At 40.2% G+C, this 22,596-nt stretch overlaps 1 protein-coding gene across 1 annotated transcript in view; it reads right to left on the reverse strand.

Moving 5' to 3' along the window:
- Positions 1–20,842, reverse strand: part of UIMC1 (ubiquitin interaction motif containing 1) — an 87,489-nt gene extending 66,647 nt beyond the window's left edge. Inside the window, exons 1-3 of the mRNA XM_053912534.2 lie at positions 20,714–20,842; positions 15,387–15,541; positions 11,384–11,471 (exon numbers count right to left, since the gene is read on the reverse strand). Of these exons, the coding sequence (XP_053768509.1) occupies positions 11,384–11,471; positions 15,387–15,533 (235 nt within the window). The 5' untranslated portion in view covers positions 15,534–15,541; positions 20,714–20,842. The remainder of the gene's footprint in view (positions 1–11,383; positions 11,472–15,386; positions 15,542–20,713) is intronic.
- Positions 20,843–22,596: the final 1,754 nt, after the last annotated feature.

Here is a 22,596-nt window from a genome sequence, read left to right on the forward strand (position 1 = left end):
ACCTACATTTTAGAGGAGGAAATGGGGAGGGGGGGAACCCAGTCCACCGCCGCACCCCCCTGCAAGCCAGGTAAGCTACATTCGGACTATAAGATGCACCCCCATTTCCCCCCAAATTGGGGGGGAGTGCATCTTATAGTCCAAAAAATACGCTATATCCTGGGGCAAGGAGGAAAAAAACAGATGGGACTACATTAAAGTTTCTGGATTGCAAAGGAAACCATCAACAAAACAAAAAGACAACCTACTGAATGAGAAAATATTTGTTTGCCGATGACACATCCAATAAAGGGTTAACATCCAAAATTTATAAAAAACTCATATAACTCAAGATTCAAAAACAAGCAATCCAATTTAAAAATAGGCAGAGGACTTGAAGCCACTTATCCACAGAGGACATACCTATGACCAACAGACATATGAAAAGATGTTCATGCCACCTATCGTTAGAGAAACGCAAATTGAAACCACAATGAGACTTCTGGTCAGGATGGAGGCTTAGGTATACACGCTTTGCCTCCGCACACAACTACAGAAAAAATTAAAACTAGACCTCAAAACAAGTAACACCCAGAACTGTTAAAAAATTGAGCCGTATAGAAGTCTGACAACCAAGGATTTAAGGAATGGTCCCACAGTCATGTGTGGTGGATAAAAATCAGGAGGGATGCTTCGGGAGCCAGAGATTCCGGCCCCACCCAGATCACACAGGCCAGGGTTCCAGCACCAGGAAGATAAATCCCCATAACTTCTGGTTGTAAAAACCAGTGGGAGTTGAGGGAAGAAACTCAGATTTTCAGGAGACTCTGCTTAAAGGGCCTGCACAGACGTAGAACTTACACAGATCCACCACCTCTGGGATTCAGCATCAGGGCAACAGATGGAAGGGTACCAGTCACATACAGGGAGTAAGTGAAGTGACTAGAAAAAGGGAGAGTGCCAGGCAAACCTCCAGAAGCCAGGCAGCAGCACTGTCCTCTCTCTGAACCCCCCCACAGAGCCACAAAGTGGTGAAGCAGGTTGCCCCACACTGGCAACTACTTAAGGCTCCGCTCCATACAACTTACAAGTGTACTTTTCTACAGTAGGCCGCACTACTAAGACAGGGAGTCAAAGCAGCTGTACCCTAATACACAGAAATAAACACAGGGAGTATGCCAAATTGAGGAGACAAAAACCTATGGCCCAAATGAAAAAACACTGCTTATAGGCATGCTCAAAGAACTCCCTGAGTACGGCAACAGCATAAAAAACACCCAGGAAGAAATGAAGGTTATAGTAAGTGAAATAAAGAAAAACCTACAGAGAACCAACAATAAAGGGGATGATCCAAAATTCAAATCAATGATTTGGAACACAAGGAAGTTATTCAACCAGAACAGCAAGAAGAAAAAAAAACCCAAAAACCTAGGAAAGCCTAAGGAGCCTCTGGGACAACCGCATCCCCAAACATACCAACACCTGAATCATACGGATGTTAGAAGGAGAAGAAGAGCAAGATATTGAAAATTTAATTGAAAAAATAATGAAAGAAAACTTCCCTAATTTGGCAAAGGAATACAAATCCAGGAAGCACAGAGAGTCCTAAACAAGTTGGACCCAAAGAGGACCACACCAAGACACATCATTATTAAAATGTCAAAGGTTAAAGATAAAGAGAGAATCTTAAAAGCAGCAAGAGAGAAGCAGAGAGTTACCTACAAAGGAGTTCCCATAAGACTATCAGCTGATTTCTCAAAAGAAACTTTTCAGGCAAGGAATGACTGTCAAGAAGTATTCAAAGGGATGAAAAGCAAGGACCTACAACCTAGATTACTCTATCCAGCAAAGCTATCATTTAGAATCAGAGAGCAGATAAAGAGCTTCTCAGACAAGGTAAAGCTAAAAGAATTCATCATCACCAAGGCATAATTACATGAAATATTAAGGGACTTATTTAAGAAAAAATATCAAAACTACGAACATTAAAATGGCAACAAATTCACAACTATCAAAAACTGAATGTAAAAAAACAAACTAAGCAAACAAGCAGAAAAGAAATAGAATCATAGATATGGAGATCATTTGGAGGGTTATCAGCTGGGAAGGGGAACGGGGAGAATAGGGGAAAAGGTACAGGGATTAAGAAGTACAAATAGGTAGGTACAAAATAGGCAGGGGGATGTTAAGAACAGTATAGGAAATGGAGATGCCAAAGAACTTACATGCATGACCCAGGGACATGAACTATGGTAGGGGACTGCTGGAGGGAAAGGGTGCCACCGGGGGAAGGGGGCAATGGGGGAAAATGGGGAAAACTGTAATAGCATAATCAATGACATATACACATTTTTTAAAAATCACATGAGATATCACCTCATACCTGTCAGAATGGCTATCATCAATAAATCAACAAATAACAAGGGCTGGCAAGGATGTGGAGAAATGAGAACCCTCACGCACTATTGGTGAGATTGCAAATTGATGCAGGCACCATGGAAAACAGTATGGAGGTTCCTCCAAAGATCAAAAATAGAACTACCTTATGACCCAGCAATTCCACTTTTGGGTATATATCCAAAGAAATCCAGAACACTAATTCAAAAAGATATATGCATCTCTATGTTCATTACAGAGTTATTTACAATAGCCAATTTATGGAAGCAAGCCAAGTACCCAGTCAATAGATGAGTGGATAAAGAAGATGTGGTACATGCAATGGAATATTATACAATGGAACATTACTCAGCCATAAAAAAGCATGAAATCTTACCATGTGTGACAGCATAGATGGACCTAGAGGGTAGTATGCTGAGTTAAATAAGTCAGACAGACGAAGACAAATACCATATGATTTCACTTATATGTGGAATCTAAAAAACAAAATACACAGACAAAACAGAAGCAGACTCATACATACACAGAATAAACTGAGGGGTGCCAGACTGGGGGCAGGGTGGGGGTGATTTGGATAAAAAAGGTGAAGGGATTAAGAATTACAATCTGGTAGCTACAAAATAGTCATGGAGATAATGAAGTACAGCTTAGGGAATATAGTCAATAGTATTGTAATAACTACGTATAGTGCCAGGTGGGTATTAGCATTATCAGGGACATCACTTTGTAAATGATATTATTGTCTAACTACTATTTTGTACACCTGAAACTAATAAAAAATAGTATTAAATGTTAACTGCAATTAAAAAATAAAATGGGGGGTGGGTGTAGGTGGGAGAGGGCATGGGGCATAAATGATAATGAAAAAAGAAAAAGAAAATAAATTGGTATTATAAAAATTTTGGTTCTATGAAAAAGGTCAATAAAATTTATAAAACTCTAACTAGACTGATAAAAAAAACACAAATTAACAATATCAGGAATAAAAGAGGAGATGTATCACTACAGATTCTAGAGTCATGAAAAGAGTAATAATGGAAAACGTGGACAGTTTTATGCCAATAAAGTTGACAACTTGGATCATACATTCTCAAAAGGGATGACCTCATCCCCAAGAAAAGAATTGGTTCTTGGAGGTCAAAAAATCTTACTCTCTTTATATAGAAAACACAGATACACAATCAGTGCATAAACAGGATATACAGCCTTACCTGTGGTACTAAAATTTCGTAGGGTGGTTAAGAAAAAAATGTCTAAAAAGGATCCTGTGCAGAACAATGAAAAAAGGATTGAGAAACAATGATTTGTGGAAACAAACTAAAACAAAAATGAGAAACACATTATTAAAACTGACACAGAAGAAACAGAAAATATGAATAGCCATATATCTATTAAAGAAATTGAATTTGTAATTAAAAACTTTTCCATAAAGAAAATCCCAGAGAAATCTGACATTCGTCATTGGTAAATTCTACCAAAGAATAAAGAATAAGAAATACCAAAGTAATTTAGAAAATAAAAAACCAATTCTCCCCAAATTGATTTATAGATTCAACAAATATTAACAAAAATCCCAACAAGATCATTTAATGAAATATAATAGAAAATTCAGAAAGAGATTCAGATTGATTTTCAATAAGGAAAGAACAGGCTTTTCAACAAATTGTACTAGAACAACTGGATATTCTATAAAGAAAAAATTAAAACCTTTATCTCATACTATATTCAAAAATTAACTCAAAATGGATATGTCTATTTGTAAAAGCTAAAACAGTAAGAATTATAGAAAAAAACCATACATGAAAGCCTTTATAAACTTCAAGTAGTTAAAGGTTGCTTAGACAAGATCCAGAAAGAAAAAAGAAAAAAGAAGACCTAATCAGGATTTAAAACTTCTCCTTGTTAAGAAAACAAAAAGGTAAGCCACAAAATGGGAGAACATATTCACAAGACATATAATCAGACAAAGGACTTGTATCCAGAATATATAAAGAAATCCTACAATTCAATAAGAAAACAAGCAATCTAATTTTTTAAATAATGAGCAAGGGATCTGCACATATATTTCACAAAAGAAAATATCAGAATGACCAATAAGCACATGAAAAGGTCATTAGTCATCAGGAAAATGAAAGTTAAAATGAGACACCACTACAAACCACTAGACTAGCTAAAATGAAGACTGACATTCCTAACAAAGTCACTAGTCATAAAGAAAAAGTTGATTACGTCCTTTATGTTCAATTTAAGAGAACCCAAACCTCGTAATACAAAAGAAGTCTGAGTTCTTTGTAATACTCTGCTTTTCAAAACATCCTATTCTCTAAAGGTTCTGGAGAGATGAGGCTTTGCTACATTAACTGAAGTATTTTCCAGACTCTGCTCTCCTTGCCCCACTATTAAAACGAGACCTTAAATTAGTAACACAGTGTGATTCTGTTTTCTAGGTCATATGAAGGATGCTCCAGATCCAGAAAACTTGGGTTTGAATTTTGATTTTGCCACTTCAGCTGTGTAATCTTCAGCAGGTAATTCATACTCTGTACCTGGATACTGGTGCTGGCTCTGATCTCCCTTAAGGAAAATGCCAGCAAGTGGTAACCTTAGAATCTCCAAATGAAGTGGCCAACTCAGCTTATCAAATGATTCTGCTAAACTGAACACAGAGCAGTACACAATTTGTGTGAAGCTGATTATGCTGGTCAATAATCTATAATGATTAATGTCTCCCAACATTTGAGTTAGCCTCCCAGTGAGATGTGCAAACAGACTGTTAATAATCCAGAACACAAAACTGGATAGTACATATCAAGAGAATCTGTACAATTTGTGAGTGCTTAAAATGGCTGAAAGAGAACATTGCATACAATAAAAAAATAAACCAGATAAATTATTTTCCTACCCAGTCTTTTCCTAAGAACCTTCTTTTCTAAAACAATATGGCTCTGTAACTGTGGTAAAGTTGATATACCTATATACTGCCAGTTAGAGTATAAATTTATAAAACATTTTTGAAAGCAATAAGGCACTATGTCAAAACCCTTATAGATGTGCATTCTCAAAGTGATACAGGTCTGGGAATTCAACCTAAGCAGTCACTGGAAAGTGCTATACACAAAAGGATGTTCGGCACACTTTTATCAAAAGAACACTGACTTACATGCCTAAAACAAGGCCATAGTTAAGTAAATTATGGCATGTTAAACTCAAGAGACTCAGAAGTTACCCAAGTGCTAATCATAAAGACATAAAAATGATAAAGCCAAATGAAAATATAATGGGGCCCACACACCAATTTCTGGTTCATAAGGAGTTTGTAAATTGCCACTCTGTCCTAATGGCTAGTACAAAGCTGAACAGACTGAAAAGTCAGTAACTCTTCTTGGACCCCTAAAGCAAAGGACACAGGACAAACACATGCCCCCAAGATGGAGAGACAGACGGAATACAGAGTCATGGCTTGTCAGAGCAAGGGTTCAAGAGTGGAAACTCCACATCAACCAGTGCCAGCACAGGAAAACCTAAACTGCAAGTGAAAAATTGCTGGAGGCTCACTGTGGACAAATTTAAGAGTTAAAACCTCCAGAGGGATTCAGTCATAGGGGATCTCCACATTTTTGTGAGTTTTACCTCTAAGAAGAGCTCAACCAGGTTCTTACAATAAATGTGGGGAAAACTTCCTCTTAAGCATCCCACAGAGGGAGGAGAAAAGGAACTACATTGAAATATGCCAGAGTACTCAGTTCTTTTTAACAAGGCCTGCCCTAAGAGAAACTAGTTAGTCAGAGCTTAAAGTGTCTCAGTCTAACTGACCTGAGAAAAGGGAAGTGCCAAACTCCAATCCACTCTAGCCACCCTGTCCCATCTAAGGGGGAGGGAAGGAACTGAGAAACACTTATGATGTTCCAAGACCAGAGGCACAGGCTCACTGAAAGATAGACCTAATCACAGAACCATCAAAAGTTTTACCTACCCCCACACTTTACACTACATTACTGAAGATCTATTTAATATAGTTTCTTTTACCTGGTACATCATATCCAACTATCAAGAAAAAAACAAGAAAAAATATAAGACACACTAAAATGCAAAAAAAACACAATTTGAAAAGACAGAGTAAACACCAGAAACAGACATAGCTGAGATGTTGTAATTATCAAACTGGGAATTTAAAACAATTATGATTAATATGCTACAGACTCTAACGGATAAAACATAGAGCATGCAAGGGCAGATGGGGACCGTAGATAGAGATGGAAATCCTAAGAAAGAACCAAGAAGAAATATTACAGATCAAAAACACTGTAACAGAAATGAAGAATGCCTTGATTAGTAGACTGAACACAGCTGAGAAAAAATCTGAGCTTAAGGACATAGTAATAGAAACTTCCAAAACTAAAAAGCAAAGAGAACAAAGAGTGAAAAGAATAAAACAGACTATCCAAAGCCTTGGCGACAATTACAAAAGGAGTAATAAACACATAATATAATTACCAGAAGGAAAAAAGCAAAAGAAATATGTGAAACAATGACTCAGAATTTCCCCAAATTATGGTCAAATACTAAACCACAGATCCAAGCTCAGACAACACAACACAGGAAAAATGCAAAAACAAACAAATGAAAAAAATGTCCTGGCTGGTGTGGCTCAGTGGAGTGAGTGCCAGACTGCAACACAAAAGGGTCGCCACTGTGATTCCGTCAGGACACAGGCCTGGGTTGCTGGCGAGGTCCCCAGTAGGGGGCACATGAGAGACAACCACACTTGTTTCTCTCCCTTTCTCTCTCCCTTCCCCCCTCTCTAAAAATAAAATAGAATCTTTAAAACAAACAAACAAAAAACATATACCTAGGCATATCATTTTCAAACTATATAAAGAAAATAATTCTGAAAGAAACCATAGGGGAAAAAAATCTCACCTATAGAAAAATAAAGATAAGAATTACATTTGACTTCTCTGAAACCATGCCAACAACAAGAGAGTAAAAAGAAATATTTGTTTATTGAGTCTTCATTTAGTTAGCTCTTCTTTGATTGTGTTCATCAAAGTAGAATTTATCCCTGGAATGCATGGCTGATTTAACATATGAAAATCAATTAATACATCAAATCAAGAAAACAAAAGACAAAACCCACATGATTATCTCAACAGACAGAAAGAGCATTTAACAAAATTCAACAACCCTTCATAATAAACACATTTTTAAATGGTTAAAACAGTATATTTTATGTTCTGTGTATTTTACCATAATAATACTTTTTAATGAGCAACAGATCTGAGTAGACACTTCTTCAAAGAAGATTACAAAGGACCAACAGGCACATGAAAAAATGCTCAACATCATTAGCCACAGAGACGTGAGCATCGCAGCCACAGTGACACGCCACTGCACACCCACTAGCACGGCCACTAAGAAAGAAGTGCTGGCGGAGATGAGGAGGAAGTGGGACCCTCATGCAATACTAGTGGCAACGTAAAAGGTGTGGCCACTTTAGAAAACAGTCTGGCAGTTTCTGAAGTGATTAAATATTGAGTTACCATATGAACCAGGAATTCGTGTACTTAACACGCCCAAGAGAATAAAAACCTATGTCCACACAGACACTTGTACTTGAATATGCAGAGAAACTTTAGTCACAATAGCCAAATAGTACAAACGATCCAAACGGACACCAGATGATACATGGACAAGCAAAGTGTGGTACAGCAATATAACAGGATATTACTTACCAATGAAGAAATGAAGTATTGATACATGCCGAAACATGGACACAGCTGAAAACATTAAGCTAAATGAAGGAAGCCAGTCACAAAAAAAACACATTATGGTAAGACTCCAGATACATGGAATGTTCATAACAGGAAAATGTATATAGACAGACCAAAGAGATTAAGTAGTTGTTTAGGGATGGGTGGAATGAGGGATGAAAATGTTCTAGAATTAGACTGTGGTGGTGACTGCACACGTGTTAATGTACTAAAAACCACTGTACACTTTAAATGATGAATGTACTGTATGATGAATGAATTATATGGTATATAAGTTATATCTCAATACAGCAATTACCATAAAAATAGAGAAATAAAGATCTTCTCCATTTTTTTTGGTTCAACATCTTATTGAGGCAGCACTGGTAGCAGCTGCTCTTGGTTTCGCTGTGCTGCCCAAGGACAAGAAGGAAGATAGTTGCCAAGGAGTCAGCCGGGAAAGACAAAGACCCAGTGGACAAATCTGGGGGTGTGGACAAAAAGAAGTGGTAGTCCAGAGGCAAGGTTCCGGACAAGCTTGGTAACTAGCCTTACCTGACAAAGCAACATACGACAAACCCCATAAAGAAGCTCCCCACTATAAGCTTACAGCCCAGCTGCTGTCTCTGAGACTGAAGGTCCATGGCTCCTGGGCCAGGGGAGCCCCCCAGGAGCTCCTTCGTAAAGGATTCAGATTCAAAGCACAGAGCTCAAATGATTTACACCAGAAATATCAAAGGTGGGGATGCCCCAGTTGCTGATAAAGATGCATGAACAACAGGTCCCACCAGCTGTACATTTTGACAAATAAAACATTATTAAATTTTTTTAAAAAGACTTTCTGAGACGAACAAAAATAGAAAATCGGCAACATATTTACATTACAAGAAGTGATAAAAGAAGTTCTTCCAACAGAAAAAAATATAGTACTGGGCAGGAACTGAGATTTATACAAAGAAATAGCCCTTGAGACGGTACAAAGTATGCAATTCTTTACTTTTTATCTCCATTGCCCTAAAAGACAACTATCTAAAGCAAGAGAGTATCAAGTATTGTACATTTATAACATATGCAAAAGTAAAATATATGGCAAAAATAATACAAAGGAGGGTAGAAAGTAATTAGGAGTAAATTGTTACACAAGTCTACACCACAGCTGAAGCAATTAACAGTATTTGAAAGTGTGATTAAATGTGTATTGTAAACTCTAGGGCAACCACTAAACATTTCTTTTTTAACTTTGAGAGTACATTTATTAAAGCAGGGGACAGTGAAACAAAGGAAGGGCTTAGGACAAAAGCAGCAACAGGAAAGAGTTTAAGCGGGGCTGCTTTGACTCTCCAGACACATTATAGGAAAGAAGTGAGCCACGGCAGGGCTCCTCTGGCTCACTGGGAAGTTGGGGAAAGGAGGCCTTGGACACAGTTCAGGGGCTCAGTCAGAGAGGAGCTGCTGCTGCCCACTGCTCCCCTGGGTGCAAGTCTCGTGGGGTCCTTTAAACTTTAGGAGATGCACTTCTGAGAAGAGGTGGAAGGGAAAGGCACAGGCATGCTCCCAGGATGGGGAGTGCCTAAACATTTTTAAAAGACATATAAATAATAAAAGTCAATAGAAGTTGAATGGAATCATAAAATACTAAACAAATACAAGGATGGAAAAAGAAACAATTGCAACTAATAGCTTTCAAAATGGTAGATTTTAATAGAATCACATCAATGGAAATGTAAAAGACCGAAGTTGTCAGACTGGATAAAAAAAGCACGGCACAACTAAATAACAAGTAAAACCCAATTTGACTACAAAGATCCAGGATTACTAACCAGACAACTGTCAACAGGCTAGCAGTGGCGGCAACATTTAACCATCAACTGATAAAGATTATCGCATCTCAAAAAGTAACTATTACTGATAATCTCAAATCTGAAAGTAATGAGTACATTCAACAGATCTAATCATATTAATAGCCACCTTTAGATGTAATTCAGTGATTTAACAACAAAGCTGTTTATGGTAAGTTTTACAAGTCTGAGAAATATACATTAAATCATCGAAATGCATATTAACAGTGAAAAAAAGTCTTATTTATTTTCAAATATTTTAATAATTTCAAGTATATTTTTGAAAAATTCACTGAATATTTGAACATTTCACATCACATTAAAATGTAAAAATGTAATTATTAGCCCCTGCACCCATCCAGCCAGCTCACTCATCTGAGGAGCTGTACAGCGACACCCCCGCCAACCCCTCGCACCCCGGCCAAGGTGGTGCTACATGCTGAAAGAATGGGCCACCTCAGGGCCCACGAGGCTCTGACCGCTGTGGCTCTGGGGCGGGGGGCTGCTATTCAGACACTGCACACAGGCCCACTCTGTTCTCAGTGTGTAAATTCACAAAGATTAATGGGTAACAACAAAAAATGTTACTGGAACAGTGGGAAATAGCAGTTTTGCACAGGGAGCTTTGGGAGATGTTGTTTACTGTAGTTTCCCTGAAGTTTGGCAAAAATGAACAAAAAAGATGAGTTTGATGCTTTAGAAAGTGTGAAACCTGCTAGTGACTTCTATTCTCCTCTATCAGGAGAAGTAACTGAAATTAACGAAGCTCTAGCAGAAAATCCAAGACCTGTCAACAAATCTTGTCAAGAGAATGACTGGCTGACAAAGATGACATTGAATAACCCTTCAGAACTAGATGAACTAATAAGCCCTCAGCCTGGGGACAGTCGAGTGGGACTAAGCCCTTATTGAGGAGATAGTATCAGAACCCAGTTAAATTGTAGGACACCCACTCTGTGTCTGCCAGAGTTGGAGAACTGCTTGGTGTAAAGAAAAAACCCTACATATTTGATGACCAGACTGCAGAGCTGGGAGTAGAGGAGATACACAGAAGAGTTCTTCCCTTACCACTTTACTAAGTAACTTTCTAAGTGAGTGGTATTAGCTGCATTTTGTTGACAAGCAAACAGAGTAGGCTGAAAGCAGTGACTTGCCTGAAGTCCACACACTGGACTTGAAGGGTTGAAGAAAGGACTCAAATCCAAGAGTGCCTAAGTCTGAACGCCACATTTTTAACACTGTCTCTAATAAGTCAATTGTAATTACAGGTAATTGTGACTCCTTAAAATTTTAATGGAATCCAGAATAAACAAAGCACATACATCCTTATTCAGAGAAATCTTTTCCTAATGAAGAAACTAGTATCAATTCTATGACTTACGATTTCTAAACCATTCTCAACACAAAAATGAAACATACGTGCAATTTTTTTTCTTTTAGCCAAACATCTTCCTCTATTCGACTGTTTTGTCTTCATTTTCTGCAATCCATTCTCCTCCTTCGGTTCCTGTTGCAAAACAAGGAATATGATCAGGATGGCTACCACTGAGAGCAGTGCTCTTTCACTCTCCTCTACAGCTAAGAGGCCGCTGAGTATCTAAAGAATCAGTGTTGGAAACATTCACAGAAAACATCAGTAAAAGATCTTTTACAGCCCAAAACAAAAGTAGATCTGGAACCAATAAATATACAAATAAAAATGTATAGTATATTGACATTATTAGCTGTCATACACATGCTTATGTAAAAACTGGCCCATCTACAAACAGCAGTAAGCATGCACGCAAGTTCAGAAAAGGCTTGATTGAAGGTTTAAAAATCAATAATAATGTTTTAACTCAGTGCAAATACATTTTTTTAATCAGTACTTTAAAAAGCAACAGAACAACTTGGGGAAAATATGCAACATATATGTCAGATACAGGGTTGATTTTCCTTATACAGTCACACACAGCATAAAGACATTTTAGTCAACAGTGGACTACAAATACTACTATGGTCTCATAAGATTATAATGGAACAGCCCTGGCTGCTGTGCTCAGTGGATTAAGTGTGGGCCTATGAACCAAAGGACTGCTGGTTCGATTCCCAGTCAGGGGCACATGCCTGGGTTGCGGGCCAGTCTCCAGTGGGGGCACACGAGAGGCAACCACACACTGATGTTTCTCTCCCTCTCTTTCTCCCTCCCTTCCCCTGTGTCTAAAAATAAATAAAATCCTTAAAAAAAAGGTTATAATGGAAATGAAAAACTTCTATGCTGAGTGACACCATAGCCATTGCAACATCATACACAACATATTACATGTCTGTGGTGATGCTGGTGTAAACAAATCTACTGTGCTGCCGGTCATAGAAAAGCATAACATACACAACTGGACAATACAGTACGTAATACTCAGTAATGATAATACATGACTATGTTACTGGTTTATATATTTACTGCACTATACTTTTAATCATTATTTTAGACTGTTCTTTCTACTTATTTCTTAAAAAGTTTACTATAAAACAGTATGCCATGTTATACCAACAGTAACCTCATATATTTTGTGCTTACTGTATGTCTTGATTGAACCATTTTCTCTTATGCTTGATTAGTCTTGTGTTGATTTGTACAGTAACACGCTATATAAGTTTGTGGCCAAGGAGCAACAGGCCATACCACACAGCCTGGATGTGCAGTAAAGTAGCCCTGCTAGGTCTGTGTAAGTACACTCTAAGATGTTCACACAGTGAAATCCCCTAACAGTGCACCTCTCAGCGTGTGTCAGTACGCAGTGCAGGACTATATATAAAGAGCTCTTACAAATCAGTAAAAAGACCGATATTTAGTCTCTTCCCATAGGAAAGGGCATAATAAGACACTTCATAGGAAAACATATCCAACAGCTCATAAGTATATGGAAAGATGCTCAACTTCACTAGCTATAAGGAAAATACAAAGCAAAACCACAATGAGGTACCACCTGTCAGAATGCCTATTATCAATAAGACAAGAAACAATGCGTATTGGAGAGGATATGAAGAAAAAGAAATCCTCATACACTGCTGGCAGGAACGTAAACTGGTACAGTCACTATGGAGAACAGCATGGAGGGTCCTCAAAAATTGAGAATATAGCTACCATATGACCCAGCAATCCCTCTTCTGAGTATGTACCTGAAATATTTGAAAATATTTATTCATAAAGATGTGTGTACCCCTATGTTCACTGCAGCATTATTCACAGCAGCCAAGACATGGAAACAACCCAAGTGTCCTTTAATGGATAAGTGGATAAAGCCGTGGTGTGTACACACACACACACACACATACACACTGGAATACCACTCACCATAAAAGAAAAAAAGGATGAAGTACTGCCATTTGAGATAACACAGATGGATCTTGAGAGTATAGAGACAGCACAGGGGCCTGGGCCTGGAATCCCAAGGACACCAGATGGCCAGAAGAAATACCCAAAAAGCCCGCCACCCCTCCAATCCCTGCTTGAAAAATATTGCAGAATTTTATCTCCTAACTGGTTGCTTCTCCAACCCTCATGTGGAAAATTTCCACTCTCCATTCAAAGTCTGTGTGAGCCCTCCCCTCCCTCACCAATAAAAGCCTCCCCCTCAAGCTATTTGGAGAACAGCCTGAAGCCTGTTTCTCTCAGGACTGACTCCCTTGTGCTCAAGCATAAGCTTAATAAAATCTGTCTGAAAATTTCTCTGGGGTTTCCTCTAGATTTCTGTCTCACAGAACCTTACAAACACCCTAATGCCAGTAACAGTGTAAGTCAGAAAAAGAAAAGCAGCATATAATTTCACTCATTTGTGGGACACAAAACAGAAAGAAGCAAATGAATGAACAAATCAAAAACAGCTCCTGACACAGACAACAGTATGGTGGTCACCGGAGGGGAATGGGGGAGGTGGAGTTAAGGAGGATAAAGAGGGTCAAATATATGGTGAAGGAAGGAGACTAAACGCGGGGTGATGAGCACACAACGCAATATACAGATGATGCATTATAACACTGTACACTTGAAACTTAAATATTCTTATTAACCAATGTCACCCCAATAATTTTTGTTAAAGAACTAGAAATGAAAGAGGAAAATCTGTGTGTCATTTAGGAGGTAAAAACTAAAGGATGTGGTGAATGATTAGGTATAAAAGATGAGAAAGAGGAAAGAGTTAAAGATAATTCTGAGCTTTGTAACTAGAGACAAATGAGTAATTCTACCATCCAATGAAGTAGAAGATAAAGGAAAAAGGTAAGTTGGAAGGAAAAAAATGATTTAATTTGCTGCCTTATTGGATGTGACCTACAAGGTGGAAATCTGCAATAAACAAATGCAAATAGGAAACAAAAAAGAGACATTAAAGAGAACACGACTCAATAAAGCCTTCTACAATTGACAGATGAATGGATAAAGAATATGTGGTATATGCCCTGACCAGGTGGCTCAGTTGGTTGGAGCGTCATCCCATACACCAAAACTTTGCAGTTCGATTCCCGGTCAGGGCACATACCTAGGTTTCAAGTTCAATCCCCCATCAGGGTGTGTACAGGTGGCCACCAGTTGATGTTTCTCTCTCACATCAATGTTCTCCCCCACCCCCCTTCCTCTATCTCTAAAATCAATAAAAACATATTCGCAGATGAGGATTAAAAAAATAAGAAGAAAAAGATGTGGTATATACATAAAATATTATTCAGCAATAAATAATGAAATCTTGCCATTTGAGACAACATGGATGGACCTAAAGGGTATTATGCTAAGTGAAGTTAGTCAGAGAGAAACAAACACTGTATTTCACTCACGTGAAATCTAAAGAAACAAAAGACAAGAATAAACAAAGCAACAACAGACCCATAAACATACAAAACCTTCAGATGGTTGACAAAGGAGGAGTAGGGGGGGATGGGCATTAAAAAAAGGTTTCTACACGAGGAAAATGTTCTGCTGTTCCACACAGCAGATACTGGACTCCTGTGGCTTTGACCACTTGCAATGTAACTAGCACAACAAAGGAACTGATTCCTACGTTTATCTAAGTTTAATTTAAACAGCTACAGGTGGCTAGTTGCCACCACACTGGACAGAAATTATCTAAGAGCATTCACAACTCCTTCCTCTCACTCTCCAGACACAGGAAAATCAGGATTTACATGTGATGTAGATTATTCAAATGGTTTTAACATATCCTCTTGGGTTAATAATATTACAAAACTGAGGAACCACCGTCCATTCTCAGCCAAACAGTATGATTACTCTCTTCTAAATAATTCCCAATTCCATTTACAAGTCAAAATGAAGCTGAGTAAAAATTGCATGGACTGGCAAGCTGGCATTAAGGTTTAGATGCAACACAAACCAGTCTTTAATAGCAAGGCCTAGTTTGAGACCTAGAGTTCCACTCTTCAAAACACTGACCTCTCCATCACTATCAGATATCACAATGAATGCATCCTCAAGTTTACGCTTCCTCTTCACATTGACCGAGCTGGCAGTGTCTGCATCTTTCTTCTCCAGGTTCGGAGCTTCAGAGTCTTCTTTAACTTTTTTCTTTCTCCGTGGCATCCTTCTTTCTGAAATACAAGGACAAATAACTCACTCAAAGTATATGTTTTCTAGATGCTATTTGTAATTTAGACATACAAAAGAAAAAGACATCCACCTAACAGAAATGAAACTGGATTTCTGAACTTTTCCACTTCTCTAGTGAAATTTCTATAGGAACAAAACAATAATCTATCCTAGTTCCTTAAACATTGAGTTAAATAATTGGTTTTCTTGATTGTATATTATAATTTGTCTAAAATATTTTTTTCAATTTCAATGCCTCAACCTGATAAAAAGGCATCTCCAAAAATCCCACAGCTAATATCATGCTTAAAGATAAAACACTAAATGCTTTCTACTTAAGACAGGCACAAGATAAGAATGTCTTTTTTTTTAAATTTATTTCTTTATTTTTAGAGAGGGGAAAGGAGGGAGAGAGGGAAACATCAATGTGTTGTTGGCTCTCAAGTGCCCCCTACTGGGGACCTGGTCAGCAACCCAGGCATGTGCCCTGACTGAGAATCGAGCATGTGACTCTGGTTTCAAACCAGCACTCAACCCACTGAGCAACACCAGCCACGGCAGAACGTCTGCTTTTATCATTTCTATTTAACATTATACTGAAGATTCTAGGCAGGCCAATTATTCAAAAAGAAATAAAAGACATCCAAATTGGAAAGAAAGAAGTAAAACTATCATCATTTGGAGATGATATAATTTTGTAATTTAAAAAAAAGGAATACACGCAAAAAGTTATAATTAATGAACAAATCCAGCAAGATTACACAATATAGGGTCAATACACAAAAACCACTTGTACTGCTATCCACTAGCAATAAACAATCCAAAAATGAAATCTAAAATTTCAATTTCTAATAGCTCAGAAATAAATTTAACAAAGGAAGCAGATTTGCAACTGAAAGTTAAAAATACTGTTGAAAGAAATTAAAGAATGCCCTGGATGGGTAGATTAGTTGGTTGGTCCTGTACACCAAAAGGTTGCATGTTTGATCCCCAGTCAGGGCATGTACCTAGGTTGTGGGTTCAATCTCCAGTCTGGATGCGTAAGGCAGTCAACCCATCATTATTTCTCTCTCACATCAATGGGTTTTTTTTTCCTCTGTCTCCCCTCCTCTCTCTCTAAAATCAATAAACAGCCCTGGCTGGTGTGGCTCAGTGGATTGAGCGCCGGCCTGCAAACCAAAGGGTCACCAGTTCGATTCTCAGTCAGGGCACATGCCTAGGTTGCCGGCTAGGTCCCCAGTTGGGGATGCTCAAGAGGCAACCACACATGGATGTTTCTCTCCCTCTCTTTCTCCCTCCCCTCCCCTATCTCTAAAAATAAATAAATAAAATCTGTTTTTAAAAAGATCAGCAAAGAGCACCAGCCAGTGTGGCTCTGCTGGTTGAGAGTCATCTCCCAGGCCAAAAGAAAGGTCACAGTTTGATTCCCATTAGGGGCATATGCCTGGGCTGCGGTTAGGTCCCAGGTCAGGGGGGACACAGGGCAGGCAACTAATCTCTCACATCGATGTTTCTCTCCCTTCCCCTCTCTCTAAAATAAAAATAATAATAATAATAATAATTTTTTTAAATGGACAAAGAATCTGAATATACATTTCTCCAAAGAAGATACACAAATGGCCAGTAAGCATATGAAAAGATACTCAACATTGCTAGTTATTAGGAAAATGCAAAGCCCACTATGATGGCTGTCAAAAAAAATGGAAAATAACACTTGTTGATGAGGATATGGAGAAACTTGAATCCTAGCACACTGTTGATGGGAACATTAAATGAGGCAGCTGCTGTAAGTGTAAAAAAGAAAAATGAAATAGTGATACATGTTATAACATGTATGAACTTTGAAAAATACAGGGCCTGGCACAGATAAGGCCCCTTTTTTACTATATAAAAATCTTTCATTACGAAATCATAAGTTTGTAATTCTTAACATAACATCACACTCAAGCACACCGTATGACATTTTAGGTGAAATGTTCAAATTGCTATCCATCTCATGCGTGGGAGACATTCATGTACCCTCCCAACCACGCCCAATGGCATTACTTCTGCTGGACCCTGTATGTTAAGTGAATGAACCAATTACAAAAGCCCTAATCTGTATGACTGCATTTATATGAAACAGCCAAAATAGGCAAATCAAATTATAGACAAAAAGCAGACTATTACTAGGGGATGCAAGAGAGGGAAATGTGGAATGAGTGCTTATGGCTACAAGGTTTCTTTTTGGGGTGATGAAAATGTTCTGGAATTAGAAAGTGGTAATAGCTGCACAACATTTTGAATGTACTAAAAGCCTCAAAATTGTACATTTTCAAATGATTAAAATGTTGGGTTTTATGTTTTGTGAATTTTACCTGAATTTTAAAAAAATACTTCCTCAGATGATTTTATTTTATAACCAGAGCTTAGTCACTCATTTAAATAGACCAACCTTAACTGTGTTACAAACTTCTCAAATAGTTTAAGACTGTTGTTACATCTTATTAAAAGGAATCTGTACAATCCTACCATTAAGGAGAGTAATATAACCAGATGCTTCCATTCTGAAGTCCGTCACAAAACCATTTCCCATCATAAGAACAGAAGCATAAACACAAATAAATATCTTTTCTATTTTTTTTTAATTTTTTAATTCAAGTACAGTTGGTATACATTGTATTGGCTATATTAGTTTCAGGTGTACAATACAGTAAATTGACATTTTTTTTAATTGTTATTGTTATTAAATTACACTTGTATGCCTTTTCTCCCCATCCCTCCACCCCACCCCAGCCGAATCCACTAACTCGACATTTTTATACCTTGCAGTGTGATCACCCCCCTAATTCTAGTTACCATCTGTCACCATGCAAACTTATCACGATACTGTTGACTATACTCCCCTTCCTCTTTCCACCTGTGACCTCACCCCTCCCTTCTGGTCACCATCCCTTTGGTCTCTGTTTCTCTGAGTCTGTTGTTTCGTTGGTTTGTTTGTTTTTAGAGAGAGGGGACGGGAGGGAAAAGAGGGAGAGAAACCGACTGGTTGCCTCTTGCCCGCGTCCTGATACGGGGGCGGAACCCGCAACCCAGGCGTGTGCCCTGACGGTAAGCCGTACCAGTGACCTTCCACTCCACAGGCTGGCGCTCAACCCACTGAGCCACACCGGCCAGGGCTCAAAGCGGGTTTTCAAAGAATCACAGCAGATAAGGATGGACAGGAAGCATTAGGTAGAGGCACCCCACAGATACAGACCACAAAACTGCATGAGATGTAGCCACACTGTTTCCAACGTAAATTAATTCTAAAAGTGAAAAAGGTCACTGCTCGGCCGATTTAAACAAGCCGACATATAATTCAACTACTATTTATTTCAGTTTTTGCCCTTCAAATGAAGAACTCACTAGAATAATGGCTTATCTTCAATTATTTGCCCTGAGACTACAGAATGAATTAGCACCAAGTGTCTGCAAAGGAGGAGCAGAGTCTGGACGCCAACAGCCTCTCCTAACCGTGACAGTCGGGAACACAATGACTCGGGAAAAATGCACACGCAGGAAAGGTGATCCAATGACAAGATTTCTTATTTCACAGATAGCACTTTGGTAGTGCCATTGAAATTCTCCAATTTGGGATATTACTGTCTTTTTCTTTCAGCACGTCCATCATCTTGATCTATCTGGAGAAAAGTCACTGACAAGATAATTTAAAATCTTAACACTCTACCTACCAAATCTGTCAAAACTGCTTTGAAAGCAGAACCTTAACAACAATAATTTATAAATGGTGGACTCTTACCCCTAGATAAGTCACTATGCAAGAGATTTGGTACCAAGCTTTTTATGACCTGACCACACCAGCCTGGCTGTTTCTCAAATTCAAAAAGAAAAAGTAAATACGCACCTACACCTACCTACACGCAGACACACACACCCCTGTTCATGCTCAGCCTCTGCTTACGACAAATGTGTAACAAGAGAATCCAAACACATTTTGAGTAATAATTAAGTTGTAATTAATTTTTTAGATTTTTAAAATTTATTTTTAGAGAGGGAACAGAGGGAGAAAGAGAGGGAGAGAAACATCAATGTGTGGTTGTCTCTGGCGCGCCCCCTAGTGGGGACCTGGCCTGCAACCCAGGCATGTGCCCTGACTGGGAATCGAACCCGGGAGCGTGTTTCGCAGGCCGGCGCTCACTCGGCTGGACCACGCACCAGCCAGGGCTACATGGTAATTATTTATCGAGTCCTCAAACGCATTCCAGAGGTTACTCCTCCCCATAGCTCTGTGATGGGTACCACTACTTTAAACTACCTTCACGAGCCACTTCTGTCCCTATTTTACACGGTGGGAACGTCATTCAAAACCAGACGGCTGCTCCGTGCTCAGGTCGGCAACTGACCGTTTCGAGAACTGAAGCCCGACGTGTTTGACGCCAGAAGGACATTGCTGGACTCAACCACAAAGCACTGCCCGCTCCCCCACGGGAGAAAATGGAGCGTAATACTTGCCCCGGCCCCGGGGTGCTACTGACGCCTCGGAACGCCCCAGCGACCCCAAGCCGGCTCGACCCTTCGCGTGTGCCTTTGTCAGCCGCGAAGTACGGCCGGCGGGCCCGCGCCCGCTCGCGGAAATCCAGCACGCGTGTGCACACGGGCGCCAGTCCTGCTGGAGGGCACAGCGGTAAACGACGGTAAGGATCTCCAAGGAAAACCCTGCTTTCTGTCAAAACCACCAGCGAAGGCAACGATCGCTTCCCGCTCAGACGGATGCCGACGGAGGGAGGGGCGCGAGCAGGCGGCGGCGGGCGGCCCAGGGCCCCGACTCCCGGGGGGCGGCCGAACGGACCTCCGCGCGGGCTTCCTCCGCCCGGGCACCGCGCGAGGCGGGCGCCTCCGGCAGGCGGGCAGGGGGCGGAGCCCCCCGCGGACAGCTACGGGCGCGGCAGAGCGGGGGCCCCGGGGGCAGGAGGGCCGCGCCCCCGGGCGAGGCGGGCGGGCGCGGCGGCCGGGGGCGGAAGCCCACCGGGTTCCCGAAGGGCCCACCCCGCGGTCGCGAGGCCCGCCTCAGCGCGGGGAGGGCCCTGCGCGCCCGCCAGGGGCGCCCCTGCCGGCGAAGAGCCCGGCCCGTGAGGGAGAAAAGGAGGCGGGAAGAGGAGGACTGGAGGTGCGCGGAGGCGGCAGGTACTCACCGATCGGCGCCGGCGTTCGGCCGAGCCCCTCCTCCGGGGTGCGGGGGTCACGAGCTTCGGCACCACGTCAGGAGCGGGGGCCGGCAGGCGAAGCTGGCCACTGCCGGGAGGAGCAGCCGCGCAGGCGCGGCGTCATCCGGGGGCGAAACCAACGCACACCGCGGGGGGAGACACTACCAGGACGTACCAACTGCGGGAGGCGAGGGGCGCCACCACCCAGGAGGATCTGGGCTCCAGCATCCCGGGCCCCTGCCGGTGTTCTTGTGGTATTCGTTGGGTTTATTCTCTGCTAGCACTGAGGGAAACCCAAGAGGAGCACAGAGCTCCCAAAACACTACAGCTGACCCTTCAAAGTTTTGTCTACCATATCAAGCCGCCTCTGGCCCTTTCTTGGCGTGTATCTAGAGTTATACTGAATTCATATGTTCATATGACCACTTGAAAACTCTGGGAATGATAAATGTTAAAAAGTCTGATCATTCCAAGGGAAGGGGAGAATCTGGGAAACTCTTCCAGATGTCAGGTGAAGTGTAAAACCAGAACCGGCCCTGGCCGGGTAGCTTAGAGCATTGCCCCATTCTGCAAAGGTTGCGGATTCAAGTTGGATCCTCAGTCAGGGCACCTACAAGAAGCAACCAGTGCATGCTTGAATAATTGGAACAAATTGATATTTCTCTCTCCCACTCCTATTCTCTCTAAAAAAATAAATAAAATAAAACCACAACAGCCACTTTTGGTGAAATTTATTTTGTTATGATGATCTTTAAGTAGGTTGTTTTTTGTTTGGTTGGGGGTTTTTTGGTGAAAATTGAAACGTGCATTTTATGACCCAGAAAATTCATGTTTAGAAAAATACAGGCAATTGCACAAAAAGATATGTTCATGTTCAAGCCTACTCCCTTGCAAAAAATAGAAACAACAAACATCTGATATGACATAGCAGATGTGATATGTTCCTAAAACAAAATACTAAAACAAATAAAACTCAGTCATATAAGTAACAACATTTGATGGCTCATGAGTTATTGAAATAGCATCATGTCAACAAATAATGATACACACAAATTTAAAAATACACAGCATGACAGTATGTCTTGATTATGGAATATACATGTGTCTACAGAAAATGAACTAGCCCTGACTGGTGTGGCTCAGTGGGTCGCCAGTTCGATTCCCAGCTATGGCACATGCCTGGGTTGTGGATCACGGCCGAGTTGGGGGTATACAAGAGGCAACCAATCTATGTTTCTCTCACACATTGATGTTTCTCTCCCTCTCTCCCTTCCTTCCCCTCTCTCTAAAAATAAATAAAATCTTTAAAAGATTAAAAATTAAAAAGTGAAATAGACGGAGAGATGAACACACACCATGACAATGATATGAGGTCAGGAGAAGGGAGGGCTGGAAGCCAGGATGGATGGGGAGAGGGTACAGGCAGGACTTCTGATAGATCTGTCATGGTTTCTTTTTAAAAAAGAAGAAACCTAAAAATTAACATAACGAAATGTTAAATTTTGATAGTGGTACTTAACTATACATTATTCTCAGTACTTTTTTTGTAACATTTAATTCTAGAATGCCCTTTTCCTATCTCCCCAAGTCACCTTCCTCCAACTGACCCTCCAAAATCCAGCTAAACCACTTCATTTGCCTCCTCTGACTGCAGTTCATTTCTCCTGCTTGCTTCCTCAGCTTTTGGGACATTCAATCACCCATGATATAGTGCAATTATTTGCTGTATGTATCTATCTCTTTTATAGGACTTGTTACCTTTCTGAAGACACGATCCATGTAACCCTAGCAAGTAGCAAAGAGCCTAGCCAAAAGCAAATACTCAATACATTTTGGTTGAATTGAATTGTGAAGAAGGGACATCAGAAAAG

The sequence above is a fragment of the Desmodus rotundus genome, chromosome 10, assembly GCF_022682495.2.
Source record: "Desmodus rotundus isolate HL8 chromosome 10, HLdesRot8A.1, whole genome shotgun sequence".
In the NCBI taxonomy this organism is placed as follows: domain Eukaryota; kingdom Metazoa; phylum Chordata; class Mammalia; order Chiroptera; family Phyllostomidae; genus Desmodus; species Desmodus rotundus.